The sequence below is a fragment of the Notothenia rossii genome, assembly GCF_949606895.1.
Source record: "Notothenia rossii genome assembly, chromosome: 8".
In the NCBI taxonomy this organism is placed as follows: Eukaryota; Metazoa; Chordata; class Actinopteri; order Perciformes; family Nototheniidae; genus Notothenia; species Notothenia rossii.
The window spans coordinates 18,263,460-18,288,398 of record NC_136906.1 but is presented as its reverse complement, the minus strand read 5'-3'; the positions used below and the strand labels follow the sequence as shown (position 1 = coordinate 18,288,398).

At 41.8% G+C, this 24,939-nt stretch overlaps 1 protein-coding gene across 3 annotated transcripts in view; it reads left to right on the top strand.

The window, feature by feature from the left end:
• Positions 1-13,042, top strand: part of tbcd (tubulin folding cofactor D) — a 30,293-nt gene extending 17,251 nt beyond the window's left edge. For all 3 annotated transcript variants that reach the window (XM_079644848.1, XM_079644846.1, XM_079644847.1), the window contains exons 16-40: positions 1,280-1,337; positions 1,458-1,487; positions 1,797-1,882; positions 2,540-2,620; positions 2,721-2,794; positions 2,934-3,051; positions 3,433-3,493; positions 3,578-3,600; positions 3,698-3,729; positions 3,836-3,898; positions 3,991-4,058; positions 4,255-4,336; positions 4,420-4,538; positions 4,632-4,723; positions 5,279-5,419; positions 6,383-6,466; positions 6,806-6,964; positions 7,100-7,238; positions 10,412-10,533; positions 11,233-11,310; positions 11,392-11,478; positions 11,569-11,656; positions 12,369-12,478; positions 12,575-12,659; positions 12,867-13,042. In XM_079644848.1, coding sequence (XP_079500974.1) covers positions 1,280-1,337; positions 1,458-1,487; positions 1,797-1,882; positions 2,540-2,620; positions 2,721-2,794; positions 2,934-3,051; positions 3,433-3,493; positions 3,578-3,600; positions 3,698-3,729; positions 3,836-3,898; positions 3,991-4,058; positions 4,255-4,336; positions 4,420-4,538; positions 4,632-4,723; positions 5,279-5,419; positions 6,383-6,466; positions 6,806-6,964; positions 7,100-7,238; positions 10,412-10,533; positions 11,233-11,310; positions 11,392-11,478; positions 11,569-11,656; positions 12,369-12,478; positions 12,575-12,659; positions 12,867-12,884 — 2,098 coding nt within the window. In that variant the 3' untranslated portion in view covers positions 12,885-13,042. The remainder of the gene's footprint in view (positions 1-1,279; positions 1,338-1,457; positions 1,488-1,796; positions 1,883-2,539; positions 2,621-2,720; positions 2,795-2,933; positions 3,052-3,432; positions 3,494-3,577; positions 3,601-3,697; positions 3,730-3,835; positions 3,899-3,990; positions 4,059-4,254; positions 4,337-4,419; positions 4,539-4,631; positions 4,724-5,278; positions 5,420-6,382; positions 6,467-6,805; positions 6,965-7,099; positions 7,239-10,411; positions 10,534-11,232; positions 11,311-11,391; positions 11,479-11,568; positions 11,657-12,368; positions 12,479-12,574; positions 12,660-12,866) is intronic.
• The last annotated feature ends 11,897 nt before the right edge of the window (positions 13,043-24,939 follow it).

The window sequence follows — 24,939 nt, the reverse complement described above, 5'->3', positions numbered from 1 at the left end:
TGTATTATCAAGGGAGCGCTGTTTTTGTTTCGAAGCCCTCAGGGCTGGGGCAATTAGGAAAGCCATAGCAGGGCAGTTAGTAACGCTCCAGGCCTGACTGTTGCTCTGTGAGGGAAGGAACCTGGGAAGAGAGCAAACAGGGCCAACAGCAGTGAGTCTGAGGCTGTCACTGTATGATGTATCAGTTGGCAAAGCCTCCCTCTAACAACTGATATTCACACACACCCTTGAGACTTGTAGAGGCAGTGTGAGGGTTATTGAGGTATCAATCATAATCAGGCATAACTTCCAGCATTGCAAGAAAGTCATTGTTATTCATGTTGTGGCTGAATCTACATACTGTTCCAGGAAGCTGTGCACCTCATTTCAAATCAGTGTTGTGGTGTTGATGTGATCTAGATTTAGAACTTACTTTAATCTGAGTTAAAGACTATTCAGATCTTACTAAGATACTAATAAAACAAAGGTATACAAGGTTAGGATCTCAGTCAAAGAAATGTTTCAAAGACGAAGACAATGGGCTTCATTTACCCATGTCTTCCAAATGTAATTCTTTTCTGAAATTGTTCTTGAGAGACATCCTAACTATACAAGGGCATGCGACGGCCGGGCTGCGTGCACACCAGAAATGATGAAGAAAAGTTAAGATAAGGATGCCCAGACTTTTGAGAGTGTGTAGTTCCAAAGTGGAGGGGCTCGCTCTCCGAGGTATGGTTTTAAAAGACCGTAATGCTTTTTTGGAAAACTATAAGGAATTATTACAAATTATAAAATAATATACATTTTTAAATCCTTTATTACATCAATGTAAAAAAGCAATAAACTATTATTTTGCACAAACATGTCGGCACCGAAATGTCCATAGGTGTGCTCGAGTGTGCACAAGTTCCATAAAAAGACTTACCTTACTATGTAGGTTTAAAAAACCTTTGTTGTGTAAATATGTTTTTAAAGCTGCAAAATGTGATACAACTTCTTCCCTTCTTTGTTTCTCCTACAACCATGAGAAGTACTTTACTGAAACTTTCATATCAGAATGAGGAAATGAAATATTGAAACCTTTAAATATCAGAAAACAAGTTTCAAACTTTCACTTACAAAGCTAGTGGAAGCACTGATACTTGCTTTTTTCAAATTGTACAGTATCATATCTAAACCATATTATTGTGTAATCCTTGTCTAATCCTCTCTTTATTGCATTCAGTGAGAAATGTTATGTTGACATCTTTGCTCAGTGAATGTCTCCTTTCCAACCCACTCTCTGTGTTTCTCTCTGCAGCGCTCTGCTGATCACTGCTGTGTTCGACCGGAATGTCAACTGCCGCCGAGCTGCCTCTGTAAGTCCTCCGGTCAACACCATACAAATACTGAAGGTTTTCAGGACAACACCCTCCAAATATTTTTTCTGAAGTTTTTCAGTAACATGACAGATGTTCATTTGTCTCATTTCGTCCCAGGCTGCCTTCCAGGAGAATGTCGGCAGACAGGTTTGTCACCGCAGCCTTGGCTACTTGTGTATGATGAGTAACAAAATTACTGTGATTTGTCGTATATTTGCTGCCAATCATCTATTTCTTGCTCAAACTTGCCTTGATTTCAAAGCTTATTAAAACAAAGAAATTGCCTCCAAGTGCAGCTACAAGGCACCAGCAAACAAGTGATTTGCCAACAGTCATTGAGCCATAACTCATCATCACATTAAATCAAAATTGTATCCATCTCATATGTATCTGCTCAGTAATGGTAAGTCTGACACAATGCACGACGCTGTGTGTTGCTTGCTTTTGTATCAACAGGGGACGTTTCCTCATGGTATTGACATCTTGACTGCAGCAGACTACTTTGCTGTTGGGAGTATCAGCAACTGCTATCTAAACATCACGTAAGAAAAACTGTTCTTTGACACAGTAGCAGATCTTTAGGCCTTGCCCTTTCCAGCCACATTGCTCTTAGCCACGCAATACTCAAGTGAAGCTGCACTTGGCAAATGCTTGGAACGACAGGTAACGTCCCATCCTGAATTCTAGGTAGTCAAGTAACCAGAAGTATGCAGCTTTTAACTGATTCAACTTAATAAAAAAATCATAAGGTTAAAATGTTTTAATGTGGTTCTTAAATAAAACTCTGAACATCTGGTATTGATTTTAAATCTCTCCCAGAATATAGCCGTTATGTTGCTGCTATATATTTGTAGTTTACCGCTTGAGAAGGACATGTGTTCCAATTCAATTAATAAACGTTTTTAACCTTTTAGTAAACCCATCAGCCATGTAAGAAAAGAAATGTGTGCGTCTCGACAAACACAGACATACGTTTTAGGAATGTGTCACTACCAGCTGAGCAAACATTCAAGATGCTAGCCTCAGGATATGACTGACTATAGAACTCAACAAAACAAGGACAACAGAATAAAGATGTATGGCAAAAAGTAGAACTCGCTGAAATGGATCCCCCCCACACACGCTTGAGAGAAAGTCTGAAACTGGTATTCATTTTCTGTTCATACAAGCAGCTCAAGCTTTCTTTTTTGTGCTCCAAGTGTCTTCATAGCCAGTTTCCCGGAGTACACAGAGGCCATGATAGATCATTTGATAGCCATGAAGATCAACCACTGGGATAGGTAAGAACAGGTCCCAGTCTTCATACATGACGAATAAGAGGGAAGGTATATGTATACTAACTTTTTAAACACAAAACTATATTTTTGACTTGTTTTCTAGTGTGATCCGAGAGCTCGCCACTAAAGCGCTCCACAACCTGACGCCTCAGGCTGCCGATTATATGGCAACAACAGGTAAACAATGTCACCTGACCTGTTTCACATGCAAGGGAGAAAGAAAATGGCTTATGTGGAATGCCTTCAGGGAATATCCAGAAACCTAGAATTCTTGATCATGAGTAGATTTATGCACTTTCTTCTTTGTTGGTTACAGTTTTGCCAAAGCTGTTGCCCATGGCAGTGGGGATTGACCTTCATGGTCGCCATGGAGCCATCCTGGCCTGTGCAGAGATTACACACGCTCTCTACAAACTGGGCCTTCAGACCAACAGGTAGACGTTCATACCCAGTCAATGAAACTTTGAATTGATTTGTTCTAAAGCTTAACCTTAACAATGGTGATGTGCTCAGAGGAAGAGCTTCTCTTTAGCAATTTGTGTGATGTGAAATTGAAAGAAGTAAAAGTAATAATACAGTTAAACCTTTCTGCAACTGCATGCACACACAAAAAGTTGCGTATCATTTAAATGTTGATTTAGAAATGAGAACATTATGGAACTGTATGAGAACACTGTCGACTGAAATGATCATGCAGTTACTACAGGAAACAAATGAAAAGGTGCATTCTTAGGTCATTTCCATTTCTGTGTTTTTAATTGTCGTTTTGTCCGTGAATGAATCTCATATGCTTTCCTCCTGCGTTTGTCCTACAGGGCTGTGGTGGACATGATTTCTTCAGAATGTGTTGATGCTTTAAAAAACATCCACCAGAAGGTAAGTGAGCACAACATGTGTAGTCGATTAACTGTAATCCAAATGTTCTCTTTTGCTGATGTTGATTTGTTTATTTACTTTCAGCTGAATGACAGAAAGCAGTACAGGTAGGTGGAGAGGTAGTGTTTCTATTTTTCACAAGTAGTACGGTAATAAATCCAAATACTCTTGACTTTCTATCATTATTATGTTTTCTTTTTGTAGGGGTTTTGGTGGAGAGCTAATGAGGCCAGCAGGTAGGTCTAAGAGCAGAAAGTACTTTACAATGCAATTCATTATATTCATGAGTGCTTGTTATTGTCTCATTGAACAGCAGATGTGACCAGTTTGTCTTTTCCACAGTGTGCTTTCTTATTGAAAAGCTGTCCCTCTCCAAAATGCCTTTTAAGAACGACCCTGTGATCAGTGAGTTCATTCTGGATATTGTGCTTTGAAACTTCTGTGTTTCATTCAGCTTCTTAGCTTAACGTCTCTAATGTTGTGACGTTGTGTTTCAGCTGGCTGGCAGTGGCTGATTGACGACACCATAAAGACCCTCCATCCTGGTGTGAAGGATAGCACTGTGGTAAGATTTATAAAATGGGTGTCACATCACGGGTCACGGAGTGTGCCAAATTTCCTTTTCACCTGCAAATTAAACACTAGTTAAACGAATGCATAAACCAAGCGACTGACACTAATATTATATAACATGCTGCTTTTCATTCAGAAACACCTTTTGTAGTTTACTAGTCATGATCTCCATCCTCTTTTGTCTGCAGGTTTCCATGGTATCGGCCCTGTCCGCCCTGTGTGATGAGTTCTACCAGGCCGAGCCGGGCCAAGCGGACTTACAAATTCAGGGTGAGTTTAAATTCATATGTAGTTCAGCTAATTATCCTGTAGATCTGAATACCAAGGTAACCTCTCCATGGCGTTGTGTGTAGATGTCCTGGTGTCTCAGTACATCGAGGGGCTGAAGAGTCCGAAGCTGCTCATTCGTTGCGGATCGGCCCTCGCCCTCGGCTGTCTGCCAAGATTTATGATCCATGGCAAAGTGAAGCAGGTGTGTGTGTGTGGAGGATGTGTACAATTTCTAGACAATTTACATCTCACTGCATCGGTGTTTAAAAACCAGAGTGTACCATGCGTCCGTTAGATCCTTGAAGGCCTGCTGCAGATGTGCACTGTCAGCCAGAATGAGGAGACATTTACAGAGGCACGGAGAGATGCAGTCAAAGCAATATCTCAGTGAGTATCTAATATATGTTTTAAATGTTTAGATATAGACATCCGACCCAAACCTGCTCAAACTGTGGTTGGGTGGATCTCACGTCACTACTTTGCAGCCACAACAGGAGTTGAATTATATAAATGAATGCTTATATCCTGTATCCTTTATCTGCAACTGTGCAGACATACTGGGTTTAAATAGAATAAAGAGAGTTATTCAAGGAAAAGCATTGTAATGTTTGCTTTGAGCTTTCAAGCTTCACGCTGTAAGGAACTACTTCCTTCTATTCTTTTTCTTATATATTCTTATTTGATTAAATTGTTACGCAACCGCTCATGCCTGATGTGTGAAGGCCTCCTCTGTTAGCTTATCTGCGGAGTGGTGTAGGCAGTGATGCTAAAATAAACATTCCTGACTTTACCTGCACGACCTGAAGGACGTGTCCGATCAGTGGTCTTCTTACAACTGTTGCATTTTCCCTCAAAATAAGTTCTTATTATCTCCGGTCGTCAGTTACTATAGCTCCTCTTGTAGTCATTTTGAACATGTATTTCTTTTCCAACCTCCATCAGAGTGTGTCTGAAGGTGGGTGTTTGTGCCCACGGCTCCCCTGACTCCGCCCTGTGCTCGGAGAATGTTGCAGAGGTGTACGGCGTTCTGCTCCACTGCATGACTGACTACACGAGAGACAGCAGAGGGGACGTAGGGGCTTGGTAAGTTCACTTATTGGTAACCGCACATAATAAACAAGCTCAGAAATACACCCGCAGCCTTCCAGTTCGCCTCGAGGTTTACAAATGCTCCCCCACCTGAGGCCTCTGGTGTCTTTCTGTCCGTTAACCTAGGAACACAAAGACATGACATGCGTGCCTGTGTCACTAGTATCCCCAGGCCATGCTTACCGACTCGCCAGGAATGTCACCAAGCTTGTCACGTGTCTTCGCAATAGGCCAGGCGGCTTCTTGTACGCTGTCTACTTTAGTAATCGAGTTATTTTTCTTCTTTTGAACATGCTATTATTTCGACTCTTTGTTTTCAGTTTTGTACCAGACTTTTTGTCTTTTTGTTGTCAAGCTCACACCCACACTGTGACACGTTCCTCTCCTCTGTGCACCTGCTTTTAGGGTGTGACTCTTGAATATGTGCATTACTGTTTCACTTAAACAAATTGTGCCCTGCAGCTCATTTGACTCTAACACTGCCAGATCCAGTGAGATACAATCATCAGAGGATGGCAAGCTCTAGCCTGTGCTTCATTTGTACTAATGAAACTTTGTATCCACTCCAAAAACATTATTCATTGCATAAACGCACATCACGTGAACAACATCTTGTGCTTTTATTCTTTTTGAATACTGTTCATGCTCAACTCTCTGACTGCCTTTTGCACTAAGTGTTTTTAGTTGTTTAGCTTTTAAGGTTATTTGTTACATTTAAATAAGTTGTAAATACTTCTTTTTTTACTTAATACTTAATTGTTCATGTTCGCACCACCAGATACCAAAGCAAATTCCTTGCATGTGTATTCGACCTGCTAATAAACTTGATTCTGATCCTGATTCATTTGATACGTTTGCTTCAAAGGATTCTTTTGAAGGAGCTTCCGGAGGTTGTTAATGACCCGGGTTAATGTATGCAAGGTAAACCCAAGTCTTGACCCTCTGTGATGTTCCCAGGGTGAGAGAGGCAGCGATGACGAGTATCATGGATGTGACCTTGCTGGTGGCCATCAGCGCTCCAGAGATCCTCCTCCCAGACCTGTGAGTAGAAAACAGAAGACTCTGATTAACACTAAATCCTGCATCTTCACACTGTGTTTCACAAGAAAGTAAAAAGTTGTAAACCCTAACCTATCCATTGGTCTGAGTAATCTTTAGTGTTGGATATCTCAAGGTGTGGCCGCAATACTTACAGCCTGAGTCAATTCAGCCTGGATCAAGTTATTATAATAGAGGAACAGTATCGAACTTAATCATTGCGTCACATTTTCTTTAACACCCAATGTCGCCTTTTGGCTTATTCAAACTACAAGAGTGATTTACTGACTGTATGTACATTTAGAACCCTAGCTAACAGGGTGCTAACTGTTCTCTGTGCAGGGTGAAGAGAATGATGTGCTGCCTGGCCCAGCAGGCGGCCGAGAAGATCGACCGCTACAGAGCCCACGCTGGAAACGTCTTCCTGTGCCTCCTCCACAGCAAAGAGCCTGCAGTGCCTCACATCCCCCACCAGGAGGAGCTGCTGCGCATCTTTCCTTTGTGAGTCCCCCCCCCCCCCACCCTGCATTCATAGCTATAACAGCTGGAGTGAAGCAAATGTATATGCTGGACTGTTTGATGTGGCACTTTTGTCTGACCAACTTGTGATATTTTGTCTTTTTATATGTCTTTCAGTGAGACCACAACCAGTCTGAACTGGAGTGCTCCATCCCAGGCCTTCCAGTATATCACCCAGCTGCTGGGACTGCCCCAGTATCAGTACCACACCTTGCTGGGCCTCACCGTGTCAGTGGGAGGAATCACCGAGTCCACAGTAGGTCACCTCACAAATCAGAGCAGTATGATGTGCAGACAGGTGAAACATTTTAAAGAAAATAAATCCAAAAGCAGACGCAAGGGTTACTGAACACTACAAGTATGAATCATATGCTATTGCTTCTGCGTTTATCAGATCTGATCCCAGTTGAACACCGAGGGTGATTTAGGACTCCACAGTCGTCACCAAAACACGAAATGAGGAAAAATGTGAACAATGGTTTTCCATCTTTCCAGCAGCTTTAAAATCTATGATAAGGAGCACTGAATGTATTCTGGCATGGTTGACCCACATCTTTATTAGAACAATCGATGTTTGATACCTATTTGTATTCTAGAAAACGTCCCTCTCACTTCATACACATATTCAAATGTCATGCTATAAACAAGAAGTTCACATAAAGATGAAGAAATAACTTCATCTGTTCTTTTCACAGCTCTTAAAAAGGATGTTGTTTCAACATTTACTGCTGGTTTGAAATGAAGAACTTCTAAAAATTTCAATGAAATAGAGACACTTCACAGTGTACTTTGCTATTTAGACAGCTGGGATGTAAGTATGTACAGAATTGAAATGCATTAAGATAAGATAGTACTTTATTGATCCCAGTTATGTAAATGTGATTGTAGAAATAACACAATAGAGCCAGACCATTTGGGTGGTGGTAAATCCTGCTGTCAGTCATCAGTCTGCAAAGTCAGGTTGTTATTGAGGAGCAGTGTGGGCCAGCAGGGGGAGCCATTAGTCAGGAGAAGTCTACTCAATCCTCGGTTGCGGTCGGATAGTCCAAAAATCAGCTCCTAAGTTCTAACCCTATCGTCTATCCCTTGACCTCTGTGTGAAACGTCACGGGGTTAAGGGATAGTGGATAGGAGAATTCAAAAGGATTTAGGAGAAGAGACAGCGCTACTTTAGAGAATCCGACTGCACTTTCACTATCCGACCTGTTTATGATTCGCCAGTGGACGTCATGAATGTGCGTCTGCTGCTGTGGGGAAACTATGGAAACTACAGTTTTCTATACAGCGGACTACAACATGGATGTTTAATAAGAACGAGGGACTACTGTAAACTCATCTAGAGACTGCACCATGCTCTGATGCTGTTGCTTTATGCTTATGAACGTGGACAACAGAGAAACATATTCTTCATGACCAAAGTTGGAATTGAAATCGTTTGTTTGTTTGTAGCCTTTATTTAACCAGGGGAAAGCGCCTTGAGATCAAAAGATCTCTTTTTCAAGGGTGACCTGCAGGACGGAAATAAAAAATGAAAGTGAAACTTATGCTCGTCACCCTCTCCCTCCGTTCCACATTAATACAAATGATCCCAATACGTATGATTGTATGAAAAGATCTTAAAATCAATACAAATGTATTTATTATAAACGTTAGTCCTTAACATCTATCACTGTGTATATCACCATTCAAACATCTTTTAAAAGTTGAACAAACTCCCCACAGCTCAGTGAAGACTGTTAAATGTTGACTTTATTTGATCATTTCAGTAAAAACTAACGTTCATATTTCTCTTTTTGATTATAATACTGATGAACGTTCAAAACAAAGCACTTTGGCAAGTCGCCACCTACGTTTTAAAATGCTTAATAAGCACCGTAACTTTCATGATATCATTTCTCGGTCATAATCAGTTGTTTCCGTGAACGGCCGACTGTTGTGTGACGGCAAATGCTGCGGCCGCAAGGCATTGTGGGGCAGCATTTTCTCCTCTCCTTTCGGTAAGGGAGGTCCAGTGGTTCCTAAGCTAAAGGAGGTTATAAAGGAAGTTTGAAACCTCCTTTCCTTTCATCTAGAGAATTCGAACGGCTCTTATGATGGCTGCCACTGAGGGACTTCCGGGTCATTTCACTCCGTTAGGAAGGTTCGTAAGCTAAATGGACTACTCAACCCTCTTCTCTCTAATCCCTTATCTTCCTCCTACTCGGTAGAATGCCTTAGTCTCAATTATTTCACAATATCACACATATCAGCTTTGTCACTCTGGCCTATCTCCACCCTGTCCCTGCTTGCGATGCTTTGACAACCCCCCTAGCTTGAGGCTATGATCAGACTTATCCAGAACAAATTGATCTGACGGGTCCCTCGTGGTCCTGGCATGCGATAAAGTTTCCAACTGTTGAATCTTTGCAATCCATTGCTAAATAACAGCTAAAAAGCGTGTCTGATATTTTCCACTCCTGACCCCTTACCCCATCCCCCAGGAGGCTCAACACTAACACAACATCAGGGTTGGTCAAGTTCTCCCTGCATTGTTACCTAACCTTGTAAAACCAATCACTCAGTTGATTGGGTTATTTTTAACATTAGGGGCTTTTGGATGTTTGAAAAGCAAATAAGTTTAAAGCCTAAAATAGCAGCAGTGAAGTTGAGCTCCTCTGCCAGTGGAGGCTGCTGCAGACAGTATTCCCCCTCCCCCGACCTGGCTCTCGTCTTGCTTTACCTCCTCCAGCCTCTCTCTGCCCCAGATACATCCTCAGAGACGGGAAGACTGATCTGTTTGTACAGGGTTGCATGCAGGAAACTGAGCCAATACTGCATCAATACGTGAGCCAAGATTACCATTCTCACACCACAGGCATATATTCACACAGGCCAGAGAGACGGAGCGTTCACTGACTTTCCAGGAACTGCCTTCAAGGCCAGCCTCAGTGTAGAGAGATCATAAGGCCGTGCCAAAGTAAAACAGCAGAACCTGTCAGAGTCACAACACCAAGAAACATCATTCCATCACAGTGTTTATGTGTCAAACATGCACAACAAAAGGATTTCCCCATCTGCATTCACATGGAAAATAGTGTGTATGGTTAAAGGTTATTTCAAGTATTGAGATGACATATTACCAGAGCAGCTGGATGTTATCATGTTCACAGTTAGTCACTCATAGGCATAATGAACTTGTGCTATCACAGACTGGTTTTATGTTTCCATCAGAATGTTATACTACAACTGACTGACTTAGTATTAAATAACATGGACACACTTCGTAATCATTGCAGCGTTATTGTTGAGGGAAATTCTCAAATGTCCTTAAAAACCATGGAATTAGATTACCAGACATAGCTAGCACTGACCTCCAGTCAGTGTTTGAGTCCTCTGTTTCAACATCCGGCTGCTCTAATTGAACCGCTGCTCTCCGCTGCTTCCCTCCAGGTGCATTTTTCCTCCCAGTCGTTGTTTGAATATCTGCGAGGGATCCAGGAGAACATTGCTGCCCTGACACAGTTTGGAGACACGCTGCTGAGCATCTTCAGAGACAATCTCCGCAATGACATGTAAACAAACAAACATCCTTTTCTTCTTCACCTTGCTACAGGACTTCAGGCTACATTGAACATGTATGCGGGCCGTTAGCGTTGTGGCTGCTCCAGTCAGGGGAGATGGCACCACAGAGATCTCTTCATAACGTGTCTATACTTTTTGTATAGATCCTACGCTTTACAGGAAATTACTTCATGGCTGCAAATCAGTCTATTGGAAATATAGTTTTCTATCATACAAGTAAAAAGAGCGTATTGTCCTATTTGTTATCAAACAGGCTTTTCACTTTGGGTTCTTGATCACCCTGTTGATGTTTATATTGCCAGTACCAGCTGGCAGCTGCTGAGGAACGTAATGCCTTAAATAGCCTACTGTAGTCTGTAGATGTCAACTTTTACACAAACCTGGTAATAACGTTAAAGTTCTGCTGTGTCCAAAAACAATCCCAAAATGAAGGCTCAGGGTCTTGTTTTGTCTGTGAGTTACACAAACCTACGCTGTATGCGGTGCAGGCTATTAAAGACGTCAGGGTGTTAGATTGTGGAGTAATGTGTCAGCCTTAACTTTTATACAATTGTTTTGTGTCTTTTAGGTTTATTATGTTTGACCTTTGGCCAGATGTGTTGCAATATTTATTCTCGCAGCGATATAGTTTAATATTCTCACAACAGTCTTTAGCCTTCAGTAACTGATATGTCCTTTCCTTTTTGCAGGGTGTCTATTCCTTTCCTTGGGATGCTCAATCAGATGCTTGCGAACAGCTGCTTTGAAATCTTCGCCACTCAAGAGAAGTGAGTAATGCAACAGCTTCCATTAGTACTGTTTGTTTGAACGTGATGTGAGGGCTGAACTGTTCTGTCTCTTTTCAACAGTCATCAGTTCTGTGTGGACATTTTGGATCTTTGCAAAGAATTCAAGAAGTCCAAAGTTATCGCCAAGTTGCGCATTTCTATATCTGTGTAAGTCTTCATCTCAGTGACACATTATTTACTCGACTGAGGAAGAAGTCACCCCCCCCCGTTTTGACAAAGCTGTTTTGTGTTTCCCAGCTTCTGTGGTTTGATCCAGTTCCAAGGGGAGGTGAGGAAGAGAGTTCTGGCCCAGCTGCTGATGCTGCTCTGCCACCCCTTCCCCGTGGTACGTTCACTAGACAGCCTTAAAGCTGGAGTAGGTTCTTTTTAGCGTCATTGAGCAAAAAAATCTAAAAAAATCTTTCTTAAAAAATCTAAATAAACCCCCATCCTAAGTGATCACCGGGCACCATCATCAGATTTTTATTTGTCAACTGGTTCCTTTAGCTTTAATTTGTGTATAGTACTAATTAGCAAATGTACGAATGCTAATGTTGTGGAGATGGTGAACATGGTAAACAGTATAACTGCTTTACATGAGACTGTTAGCATTATCATTTTTGGGCATTTACAAAACTCTACAAAACCACCAGCATGGCTTACCGTGTCTCATTTAGTGTTATTCCGTATGAACTCTCGCTATCTTGAGTAAACAGGTGTGTTAACTCTGACAAATTTGAAAAATGCAGCACAGTGCGAGTGCCTTCATGGTGCATTCATGACGCTTAAAAAGGTGAGTGTAGAACGCTGGACACTTCTTAACTTCAATGGTCGCCAAGTGCTGTCAAAGGCTTCATGTTGAAAGTTTGACTTTACTGAAGAAAAAACTGTTACATTTTGCACCAGATATGTTCGATCTGAGACATGGTGTACCACATGGAAGTGTGCTAACAGAGTTATCCAAACTGAGATACAGCACTAGTTTGGTTTGTTTACTCTGCTTTTTGTCACCACATCTAATAAAATATAAAAAATAACATCCTCTCTGTCACGTGTAGATCAGAAAGACGACGGCCGGCCAGATGTACGAGATGCTGCTGACCTACGATGATGTCATAGATCCAGAAGTGTTGGATGATGTCATGACTCTGCTCAGCGATGCTAACTGGTGAGTGGTCACATTGGATGATTAATAAATATCCTTGTGTTGTTAAATGCATTTGGTATGTATAGGACACATTGATGTGTTTGATGTTTATTCCAGGGAGAGCGACCTTGAAACAGTACGAACCCACAGGAATCAGCTTTGTGATTGGCTGAAAGTCTCCCAGCCAAGGAAGATTACCAAGGTAACTAGGATTTCTGTATGCAGATACAAACAATTACAATATTGTGTTTTTCACCTTGTTGGACTGAGTTAACAATACAATACAAAGGGGCTTTATTGGCATGACCACATAAACATAAACACAAAATACTAAACATAAATGTCAACAATACGTGTGGCCCAACAGCCAAACACAACTCTAACTCTAACCCCTCTCTTCCATCACCAGAACCCTGTCCCCAGCTGAGTGTCATGTAGGAGGACACCGTGCTGTAAGAACTAATAAGGGCTCTGCTCTTCTGAAGCTGCCCTGTAACCGTTGGTCAGTCCATCTGCCAGAACACAATGCATGTAATAAATCACAGTCTTTAGTTGTAAATTAAAATAAATGGACGAAAAACATCAGATATTTCCCTTTTTTTGTTATCGCTATTGCAGTTACAAAATGGGCCTGTTCAGAGCCAGCCGACTGCTCATGATTCAGCTTTCTCAAAAACCATTCATCCAAACAACTTCAAACTGCGCCTCCCCGGGTCCCACACACCACCTGCTGTGCCAGTTCTGGTTCTATGGAGACATTTTTTATTATTAATATACAAGACTTAATAAGGGAACGGAGAGAAAAGACTAACATACTGTGCTGTCATGTTTCATGTCAAAAACAACCAAAGCAGATTAAAATGTTTTAATTTAGTTCTGAAGGCTAAAACCGTAGGAGTTACCAGCACCACTTAACCGATCAGAAACCCAAAATAAAGTTACTAAATGTTGGTTGTTATTTCAAAAACCTTCACAAACTCACTTCCCCTGGTATGGAGGAAATCTGCTCCTCACAGAGAGGAGAGGCGAAGTGCTCCGAGGCCTTCGCGTCTGTAGCTCTACAACATGCTTTAAATTCTATCGTGTTACGGTATGCCCTGAAGGGTTTTGAGATGTCAAGGTCTTCAGATTTTCCTGTCACTGGCGGGGCGTTTACATAATGCTCATTTGGCTCAACTGGCTTGTGCTTTTTAATTAACGAGGACGATGGGGTTCATCATTAGAATAAAACGCTCTCAATTATGCATGTTGACACCCTGTCATGAATCTGGGTAGACTTTTCTCAAAAATCAATTTTAAGAAAAAAAGTGCGTGAAAATAAACATTTGTGCCCTCGATCTGTTTCTCTCTTTCTCTCTCTCTCTTTCTCTCTCTGGTGTTTTTACAACTTCCAAACCAAAAGCTTTCATTGTGGTTTTCTTTGCGTAACAACTTCATCACATTCGCCATTGAGGTCACAGTCTAGTGAGACTTAAATGTAAATGGTATCAATAGAGTTGTTTACTTGTAACCTGTACCTGACCACACAGAAGGTGAAAGTCACACTGTGGTTTGCGTAGACTCCGGGGAAATGCTTTGCCATTTAGCCGTTTTGGCACAAACCGTGGAATGTCACTGGGGCCCGGCTTCCCCTCGGGGCCCATGCAGACCTACTTTTTCTGCATCAGTGGAGGTGCCAGGGACTGGAGGAGTCCCAGGCTGATAGGGGAGCCTCCCTGGATGCCTGTGGAACAGAGCCTGTTGTGTCACCATCGAGCCAGGCCTTCTCATTACGGGCTGATAGTGGCCACATTGTCTCAGCCAGCTTCCCTGCCTCACTGACAGAGACACAAAAGTTGCATTATTTAAGAATTAGGTGGTTTCTGGTTATTTATTGTACATTGCAGAAAACTCCCCATGCTCATAATCACAATATTGAATTACATTTTTCTGTAATATAATCAATTTAACTAGGTTTCATGGACATGGGTAATTCGGCTCATAAAACTAGGTCGAAGAAAAGTTGTTATTTTTATGCCATATGTTTGGCTTTGGGTATTGCAGCAGCTATTCTAATTGTGTGTGTACTGCCCAATAATATGTAACATCTGAGGATTATTGCCTGTAACTGGATAATCAGGAAAACTTCAACTTTGATTCCAAACACTGTTGAAATGGGTCATCCCTAGTATCTGAATGAGAACTGCACCATGACACAGGTCATGACTTCCAAGTGAGCATCACAGTTCCTGATTCTGTTAGCATAATTGCTCAATCATTTTAAGATTGAATTTAATTGTTTTTACAGTTCTTTGTATACATTTATTTTTGCTTGAATCCAATAGAAATGAACATTGAACACGCGCTTCTACGAGACATCATTTTGGTATAAAAAAAAAATGGTGTGCAGGCGTTACCAATTTACAACGGTCAATTGTGGCCAAGAATAATGGATTATGAACTGTTGCTAGGTGTCATATCGCTAAATTGCCGCTGAGTTTGTGCCCCTGACAAGTAGCTTAGCTAGCCTCTTACCATTCTCATTAACAAGGCCACATTCACTCTTACCCTCCATGGGTGTTGTTGAATTTGTCTGGCTAGTCCAATATTGCTGCAGCCCATAATTCGACTTTAATTAATTCCCAGCCAGATTGAAATTCCTGTAGATTCTAATGAAAGAAATGGTGTGTTTCTCTCAGGGCGGATTGATGGTAAAGCGAGCAGCTTTGCTACAGTGCTCGGGGTGGAGAGGAATGCTAATAATTCTAAAAGGCTTACAGTTCGACGGCAGTAGCCATGGCGATTCTTCACATACAATGGTGGTCTTTTAGAGTAGTGGGGAGGGGAGGGCGCTGCTCCCGTATTGACTCAGTATAGTGTGATATTAGGAAGGACCTCGGTGCACTTTCCACTGTTCTGGTGATTATGAGATTAAGTGGTACCCATAGCAATTTGCCCAAGGTAACGATGATGGAGTGAAGAGGGCTCGAGATCTGTCCATATAGAACAAGGCGAGGGAACGACTCGAGCATTTCTTAGATTAATTTCATTTTATGTCTACAAATCCAATCTAACCTCTGAAAAAAAAAACAGTGACAGTGTTGTTAGTCATTACTGTATGTAGCCATCATCTCTCTCATTATGAAATTGATATCATTTTTGACCTTTCTGAGCTCATGATTTTTATTATGGTCCAATATTTTTTTTTTGATGGCTCGGAGGACAATGTGAGTGCTTGTGCAGTTTTACCGTAAATGGTTGTTATTGCTCAGAGTAAAACAGTGTGTTTCTAATTTCCCCTCATGATCCACTGATGGTTATCAACATCATAGAAGCATATATAATGAAAAGCTCTTCCGCTTTCACAATCAATGACTCGACTGTGGTGGACACAGAGGCAAATGTGACACTAGTTGCCCTCCAGATAACCTGATAATCATTCCGTTTTCTACATCTTATGCCCTGAGGCATGTCGTTTTATATCACAACATTACATTCATCAGTATTTCAGCACACTAAATCTGATAATGTTGCAAGATTGCACACTTTGTTATTCAAGAGCTTATGCAGAAGGCACTGAAATGCAGAAATGTGGAACCTTTGCTTATGAAAACTGGCTTTAAACAATCATATCGTAGTTGTTCCTTATAACAGTTTAGAGGTGCTTCATGGTTAAACTGAATGTCTCCAGTTTAGCTTCACTATGAGATGGAACTGCTGAGAGAGTTTATTATTGCCAGGTGTAACTCCTGCTGGGACTTCCTGCGTATGGCCTTAACACCTGGTGTAGGAGCAACAACCCTCCTCCAGCCTGTTAGTCAGCTTCATTAGTCTTGCCCCGGCCCTAATTGCCCTAATTTATAGAGTGGGGGTACTCTGGAGCAGCTGTTACAACTAGCTTTGAGTTCAGGACTACTATAAATGAAGTTTAAACGTATTATTATAAACTGCCTCTAAGGTAGACATATAACTTTGAGGGTTTTAGTTTTTATTTACTTATATTAAAGGTCACCTATTATGCTAAATCCACTTTTTCATGTCCTTTATGCATAAACATGTGTCCCCACTGTGTAAAGAGATTCTGAACGTTTCAGTTTCAGTGCTCTCTTTTTGTCCTGATCCATTTATATAAAAACCCGTCTGAAAATGAGCTGATCAGATTTTGGCCACTTTATGATGTCATAACGTTTTTTTGGTTTGTGTAACCATTAGCCAATCACCAACCAAGGTAACCCCCGCCCACCTTTTCACCTGAATCTCCTCCGAGAGCTCCATTGTGTTCTTTTTAACCACATATCTCTCAGAGGGGCGTGGGGAGGGGCTCCTTATTTTCATCTAAAGTAAAAGACAGAATCAGCACTTTTGGAACAGGGCTGAAACAGAGGGGATTATGGGATGCTACTATGATCTGTTTGGTATTTCGATCCAAACACTTAAGAGACATGTTTTGTATATATATCTGAGATCTATCATATATTGATTAAAAACAGTACTATAGAGGACCTTTAAGTTTATGATTTGATAAGACCGAGAAGAACATCAGCATATACTCTGTGCTGAATGCTATGGACATTGTGGATATGAAACCATAAAGATACACTTTAGGAAATTGCAGAAACAAAGTTTTTTAGTAGAAATGACTGAAGATGATAATTATATGACTGATAGAAATAGCAGAGATACGATAATTACATGATTGATAGAAATAGCAGAAATGTTATAATTATGAATATAACAGCTGATGCGGTCTCCCTCCAGGAAACCACAGTATTTATACGTTTCCAAAAAGCCATAATCAGCAGCACACCAGGCATGCGCGCTCTCCCTCGGAAATTACCACGTTGTTTAGAATTATAGTAATTTTGAAATGGAGGCAGCTGGATAAGTTTGGCATTGTGGGTTAATTGCAAAGCCTGCGTCCTTTTATAGACCACAGGTTAATGGGGAGTGCGTTGTTATATCAACAACACACACAAAGTCTTATAAACAATTTGGCTAAGTGAATATCCTGTTCTGCTGCTGGCCTACGTTACTTTGTTGCTCAATCCCTATTGGACAAAATACCAGAAGTCTGTCAAAAGTGATTGGGCTAGCCTAATGTTACATCATCTTAAATGTGTTGTTGTTTCAGTTTTTTCAGACAATAGGCACTTTGTATGTCCTCTAACCACCTTATCGAAGCAGTCTGGTAGTCTGTGCGGGAGAGAATGTGGTTATGAGCTGATAAACTGTTATCTGGGCTGTGTTTTCTGAGGGTAGGCTGGCCTTGTCTGAGAGCAGGCCACCTCCAATTAGCCTTCCTTCCTTTCTGCTCCTGTCCTGTAGGAGACTGACAGCCATTATCAGCTTCAGCACTTCCCAGATTCCACTCATTTCAACAATATTTGTAATAAGTTTGGATACAATGTCTATCTGAGTGGTGATGTACAGATGCTCCTGTGTTGTTGTTGCGTGGGGGGTGGGGGTGCAGAAGAGGAGGTTGTCGGCTGTTGGGGTTACAATGATATCAAGAGGCCTGCTGAGAGAGCCTGATGGGCTTCTGGGAAACGTCTTCCCTTGTCTGTTTGATTAAAGAAACTGAGGACTGCTTACATAGCATCACTCTGGGTTGTCATGGTCTTTCGGTCAGATAAGGTTTGTTGTTATTTTTTGATAAGACTAAATGTAGCCTTGAAGCGGTGCTGTTTTTTTTCTTGTTTGCCTCCTTGTGCTTTTTTCTATAGCCAAATTATCTTTTCTCAAGATGAACCTCCCCTTCCTGTCATCACTCTGGCCTTGGTTGAACTTCAGAGAGTCTGAAGACTTAGTTTCTGGCCCTGTGTGCAGAGACTGTGTGCTTCTGCTGTTGTTCTATACTTGGAGAGTGACTTCATGGATGTCAGGGGCCTGGCTCGCCTCTCGTTTGGACCGCGGCCAGAATGAGCTCATCCATGACAGCAAACCCAGCTGTTTCTTTCTCGAACCCTGCACCCGGCTCTGGACCCAGGAGCCGGCTGGTGTGAGGATGAGGGGCTGGTGTGAGTGTGAAAGCGTTCCCAGAAGCCCCGGCAGCGACTGACCACTGGCAGCCTGCCGCCCCCTCGGCGCCTGCTCAGCAGCACGGCCTCAGGCCTCCGACGTTCCCTATGGAGAGTCCCAGTTTGTTCTGGACACACGCCAGCACTGAGCGGCAGGGGGCATAGCCAGGTCAGCTCTCAGGGGTGGTCTTGCAGTCAGTGTGTGTGAATGTATGTGCATGGGCGATGTGTTTGGAGCCCAAATGATTAGCTTGTGTTTTGTTTTTGTGTGATTCTATTATTTTTGCTTTAGTGTTAAGCCTTCGGGCTGTAAGATCTCTCTGTCTTTGACGATCCTTCGCAGTGTCCTGGGAATGGAGAGGAGGGCAGAACATGAAAGGGCATGGTTCCAACTCATCTAACTTTTCTAAGGGGATTTACGCTGACGTGCTACTGGTCCTGAGGGAAATAAGAGTTAGTCAAATAAATACTTTACCCACAAAATGACTGTTTTTATATCTATTACTTACCGTGTTGCCTTGAGTTCTTGAAGACAACCTTGGTTTTCTGAAAAACTCAGAAAAGACTTTGAGATGAATTAAAGTATGAGCTTTGGTCAACAACTGCAAAACTATAGTGAAATATGCATTAAATAAACTCTTGTGTTGTATAATCCAAATCTCACTTAGCCCAGTGGTATGTTTACTACCTTCCAAAACATATGCATTTGTAATAAAACCTTACTTTGGAAAAAACCCTAAGTCTTGCTTGGACTCGCACAGAAGCGTGAGAGTGTTGCAATGTTTAGATAAGTCTTTTTAGTCATAATGCATGTGTTTGAGAAGTAGTAAGCATACGATCAATGAGGCCTGGATTATACCGCACAAGTTGTGTAAGAGTTTGTAAACAGTTGTTTTCATATGGCTTTGCTGTTGTTAAATGTGACCCCAGATGAATTCAATTCAACAAGTCTTGATGTTTATTCGTTCACCCTGGAGGCACACGGGGAAAGAAAAGTTTTCTTTAAGAATGAAAGGTAACAAGTGAGTTACCAGGTGAGTCATTTAAACAAACGGTAAATTTTTTGCTGAAGCGTTCCTTAAATGACAAAGCGATGACTGCATGACCATCCTGAGTAGAGCGGTGCCGCGCTATCAGTAACATCAGCCTGAGTTAGAGCTCTCTGGAGCATATAAGGTATCCACAGCCAGATATGTAGCCCCCGGGGGGGGGGGGGGGGAGAGATAGCTCCACTGGGCTAAGTGAGATTCGGTTAGCGAGATTATTCCGTCACTCAGAGCTAACACAGTCAATCTGGTCTCAATCTGCGGCATAGATCACGTGTGTGGGGGCAGCCAAAGGTCAGGACCTCAGAAGGAAGCATATCTCTTTGCTCCCCCTCCTCCTTCTCCTCCTGATCTCGTGCTCTACTGTGGCCACCTCCTCCAACCCTGCAAGCCAATCCTGCCTGAACTCACCATTTGGAATCCATTATCCAACCCCACTCTGAGTTTTCAGATAATGAAAAGGAGACGTTCTCCCATGTTCCCCCCCAGATTAACGGCTGTTCCCTGGGTTCAGCCTGTTGGAGGACTCTAGGGCTGGGGGTAAAGGGCCTGGGGGGGGGGGTAGGTAGATGTTGGTGAGCCATGTGCATCAATTGGACAAGACATATTAAGTTGCTAGGATTACAGATTCAGGGAGGGTCTTTAAGAGGCTGTTGAAGAGGCTTCCTTCTGGGGTACAGTTTGGAGAAGCCCAGAGCTATGGTTTTAAAAAAAAAAAAAAAAAAGCTATCAAAAACATCTGTCACGTAGTTTAAGTCCTATTCTGGGCCCACAGGGTCAACTCTGGACCCAATTGGATCCGCTTGCAGAGTTTGGCTGCTTGACATGTAGGTCAGAAACTCTGTGATTGCAGCTTATTGCTACAATATCATAAAACTATCCCAACAGAGGTGCCCTAGGTCAGATTGAGTTAATCATACGTCTCTAAAATTGTGTTTGACAGCGAACACTTTTTGTTTTAGGTTCTGGCTAAACTTATTTGCATTCCATTTCCCTTTTCCCAGTCGATACAAATTTCACCCATTATTCCAACACCACGTTATATGATCATACAAATCTATAGCTCTGATGGCAGCCATAAAGTAACATAAAACGCCTGTCCAAACACATGTATTTATTCAGTTAAACACATCCATAAATAATGTATTATGAAGTAAAAGTGGAAAACTTGTACTGGAGAGAAATGTGTCAGAGGCAAGAAAAGAGAATCGAGAAATGTGTTGTCATGAAATCATGATGATTATTTTTAATTAGTGAGAAAAACTGATGAGTCATATCAGATAGCATCAGTTCAAGTTTCATTTCCCATTCACACATCCTCCATATCTGTGTGCACATCTGCAGGACTCAGACGATTATTATCAGATTGCATGGAGCAACACAGAGTTTGCTAATTTTTCCTGCAACTTTTAAAAGTAACCAATTAGCAGTGTGAACTGGGTCAGAGGCAGTCAGTAGTGTGTTGTTGGGGCATGTGATGAGACTGTAACACTGAGTATATCTGATGAGCCACAGTTGGGCTCTCCGGGGCATGAGTATGAACCGTGGCTGGTCTTGAACTTGTGACTTGCAAACAGACGGACACTTCACAACCGCGGGGCCCAAAGATCATCACAAGACCCTCAAATCAGATGATACGGTGGCTGCTAGAGTATTTTCGTGTTGTGTTGACAGCCTCTTACATTCGCCTGTCATGTGATGCACCATATTTCTGTAGGGCTATCATTTTTCAATATGTGCTTTAGTGGAACCACTGTTGCATCCGGTTCTTTATATAAGTTATGGTTGGGATGTATTTGTTCTTTAGGGATTTGGAGTTCATGTTCAAAAGAGGTTAAGTAAAGGACTCTTGATATCACTCTTCTCTGTGGACCTCACAGACGTATCCAAGCCACTTCAAAAGCAAAATACTTTTGTGGTTAGCTGCATCTGCTATAGAATATATTAGAGGTAGCATCTAAACTTAAATTTCACTTAACAGCTAACTTTTGAGAGATCTTTGATATGTTTTCAACACCTCTCACTTCAATAACCATTTCTGTTTGTCCATGTACGATTTCTTAACATCTAAAATGTGGTTGAAGCCACTGTTTAGTCTTGTCTGGTTAACCTCAGCGGGACAAATCCATGTCTTGTTGTTCAAAAGCAGCAGCCTTTCTCTCTGTAAGCCCGACAGCCTCCGCTTTCAAAAAACACCAAAGCCCCGTTTCTTTACTCAGTCTTTACAACAATTTCTGCTGTTATTGGAGTAATTGCGCTCCAAATTACAGGGCTGGAAGCTGTGACTTTCAGGTGGTTGGAGTTTACATACTCGGCGTAACCTCTGCTTCCTTTGAAATCTTTCAGCTGTTCATGCCTCATTTCCCTCCAGCCTCCGGTGAACACAATGACCAGAGTAGTTGCACCGTGCCAGACGTGTGTGGGTTATTAACATGATAAATATCACACTAGCTACAGAGCTGCCATTTACCCGCAGTTGTGAATAGAGCACTTAAACACATGTTTAATATAAACCACCCCTAGGAAATAGATTTTAGAGTAGAAGTGACTGTGATCATTCTTTTATGTCTACGGCAACATACATCAGGCTTGACTTACACACTGCTTTCCAGCTCTTTTGAATCAAACTGTAAGAAATAAATACAAAGATAATATTGCTTTGAATTGTTGTTCAGGATTAAAATAATGGATTGTACCCCAGCGAAATGTATTAGTGCTACTACTACTTGAACACACTGGCTCTAAAGTTATTGCTTGTGTCCATAGAACACATTGGACTAATGAATCACCATCAATCAGCTAAAAAGCTAGCTTCCTCAGCTATGCAGTCTATGGGCATGCTGCTGACACAAGACCTAGTATGTGCACTTATTATAAGAAGTTAACACAACATTGAATAGATTAGCCCCATTGTCACCAACCTGATCCAGCTGTGTGATTCAGTAAGGGCCTGATATCAGTATCGTATTGATGTTCCCCTAAAGTTTCACCATATACTGATCAGCCAGCACATGTGTCTCAACGTAGATTTCTGTTGTTGGAATGTCAATACTTCTGTGTATGCTGCAAGCACATGTGCAAATGTTGGTGTTTACATTCAAATATAAGGAATGTCTTTGAAATCAAGAATATGCTGCATGCGGGCAAAGCAAAGAGAGTTTCAGCAGGAGCAAGGGGCTTCTGAGTGAGTGATGCCATGCCCCTCTCCCCCACATAGCAGGCCTGCTGCTGCGGTCATGGGTCGACATCAGCCTAATAACAAGTTTGCCGCTCTGCTCCAATCAGAGGAATTCAGACATCCGCCCAGGCCAGCCTCCCTCCTCTCTCTATTTCTCTATTTTAAGAGCCAGACCGAGGGGGGTGGAATTACACTCCAATATACTTAATCATTTCCATCAGGGATGTGGGATACTGAGCAGGGACTGAACCTTCCCTCAGAGCTACAGGGCTGTTTCCATGAGGCACGTCAACTATCCACCGTAATAGGCCTCAATAGGTTTAACAGAGATCACCGCACAACTACCATTGCTATAAAAAAGGTTTTGAAACTGTCAATCATTTGCGTCACTCACGCTTTGAGCGGTGTGGCGTGTGTGGACTAATTTTAGTGCTGAGGAAAGGGAGAGAGGGGAGATTTGGGATGAGTAGACGAAGGATGGACACTGGATGCGGTTGCAGCGGTTAGCCAGCAGCTGTCATCCTAAATGACTGACTCAACTCTAGGAAGTAGCTTTTGACATACAGTCTAAAAAGGAAGTGTGCACGTTACTCTATAATGAACTGTTTATCAGTTATTTTATTCTCCACTTGATATAAAATGTGCCCAGTGTCAAAGTAGCAGTATTGTTACTGATGTCTACTTCACCCCATGGTTTTCCCCCACCCCCTCTTTAAGCAACATTATAATTTTTTTTTCTGATGTTCCTCAGACAGAGGAGAAGATACAATTGCAGGATGTGGGATTCCCCCTATGAAATGATCATCCCCCATTTATGTGGTTAAGGGGGTGGAATGGGGGGCAAAGGAAGGGAAAAGCTCCAAAGTGTGCAGACGAGCTTCACTGTCGGGAAGATCACAAAGACTTTGGCGGGAGGGTGGCTGTGATGTGGCGGCCCACTGACACACAATGCCACCAATTCTGTCCCTGGGTGGCAACAGTTGAATGCTGCGCACAGGAAAGCCCCGGCCTTCTGCTGCATGAAACACTCAAAGACAGCGTGGATGGTCCCTGAGTCTGGTACCAATCTGGATAACTGGTGATGCAGAGCAGTCCAGTTTACGTAGTTTACATATGCCGTGAGACGCGTAGAGGCCAAAACAGGTTGTCCCATGACCAAATATTTAACTACATTGTTCATAGGAGTGAAATTAGTCATTGCTGTCATATAGATGAAGTTGGCCAATCACATTTTGTTGTGGCATTCATCCAAGCGAATCAGTCTGTCATTGCTTATTACCGGCTCTCAGTTCAACCCCGCCTACCAACGCACTCGCTGACATATGATGTGTTGGTTGTAGTAAATGGCAAGTCTCTGCATGCGGACCGAACAATAACTAGTGTTTGTTATGTTGGCAAAATATCCATAAAAGTAAGCACAATGTAAAACCAATATTAACACAACAGTCCTTGTTAAAAAAAAAAAAAGTACTTTGTTCTACTGTGTGGTCCTTTCAGTTTTATGTTATTCATTACTTAAAGTATGTTGAAGAAACTGTGACATCCACGTTCTTCAGCTGACATCCTGACAGCAGTTTGAGTTCAACACAAGTTCACTTGACTAATGAGGTATGGTAATTAGATCATGAAGTGTGCATTTTCAATCGTATTTACAGAAAACAACAGGAAATTATTCTAAAAGTGAGTAAGTGTGAAATGAAAAAAAAAAAGGGGATTTTCATTGCTATTCTGGGCTGTGTGTGAGACTTGTGCTTATGATCCACTCACGCTAAGGCTTTATAGAAAGGAAACCTTTATCGTTTAGGGTTATCAGTGACTCGAAGCTACATTTGTTTGTGTTATAAACAACTCAATATATGCAATCCAACAACCATAGATTCAATTCAACTTCTCTCTGATACAGTGCCAGCAACAACTTATCTTCAAGAGATAAGATTTATTCATTAGAGTGGTTTTAGTCACAAACATAATCAAATTGTATAAGAACAATTACTGTTGAAAAAATAGAACCGTAAAAATGTAGCCTACATTTTATATATTATGGAACACTTTATTTTATATCATGTCTTTTGTAAAGATTTATTTGTGTTTCTTGGATATAGTCTAATCAATTCATAATACTTACAATAAGCTGACTGCGTACTTTCCCACATCCCTGAGTCAGTAACACCTGTAACCCACGTGTTGCATTTGAGTGTGTGAACCGTAGTTAGCGGTGAGGAGAGACGTTACAATAGTTTGTTTAAAGTCATGAAAAAAGTA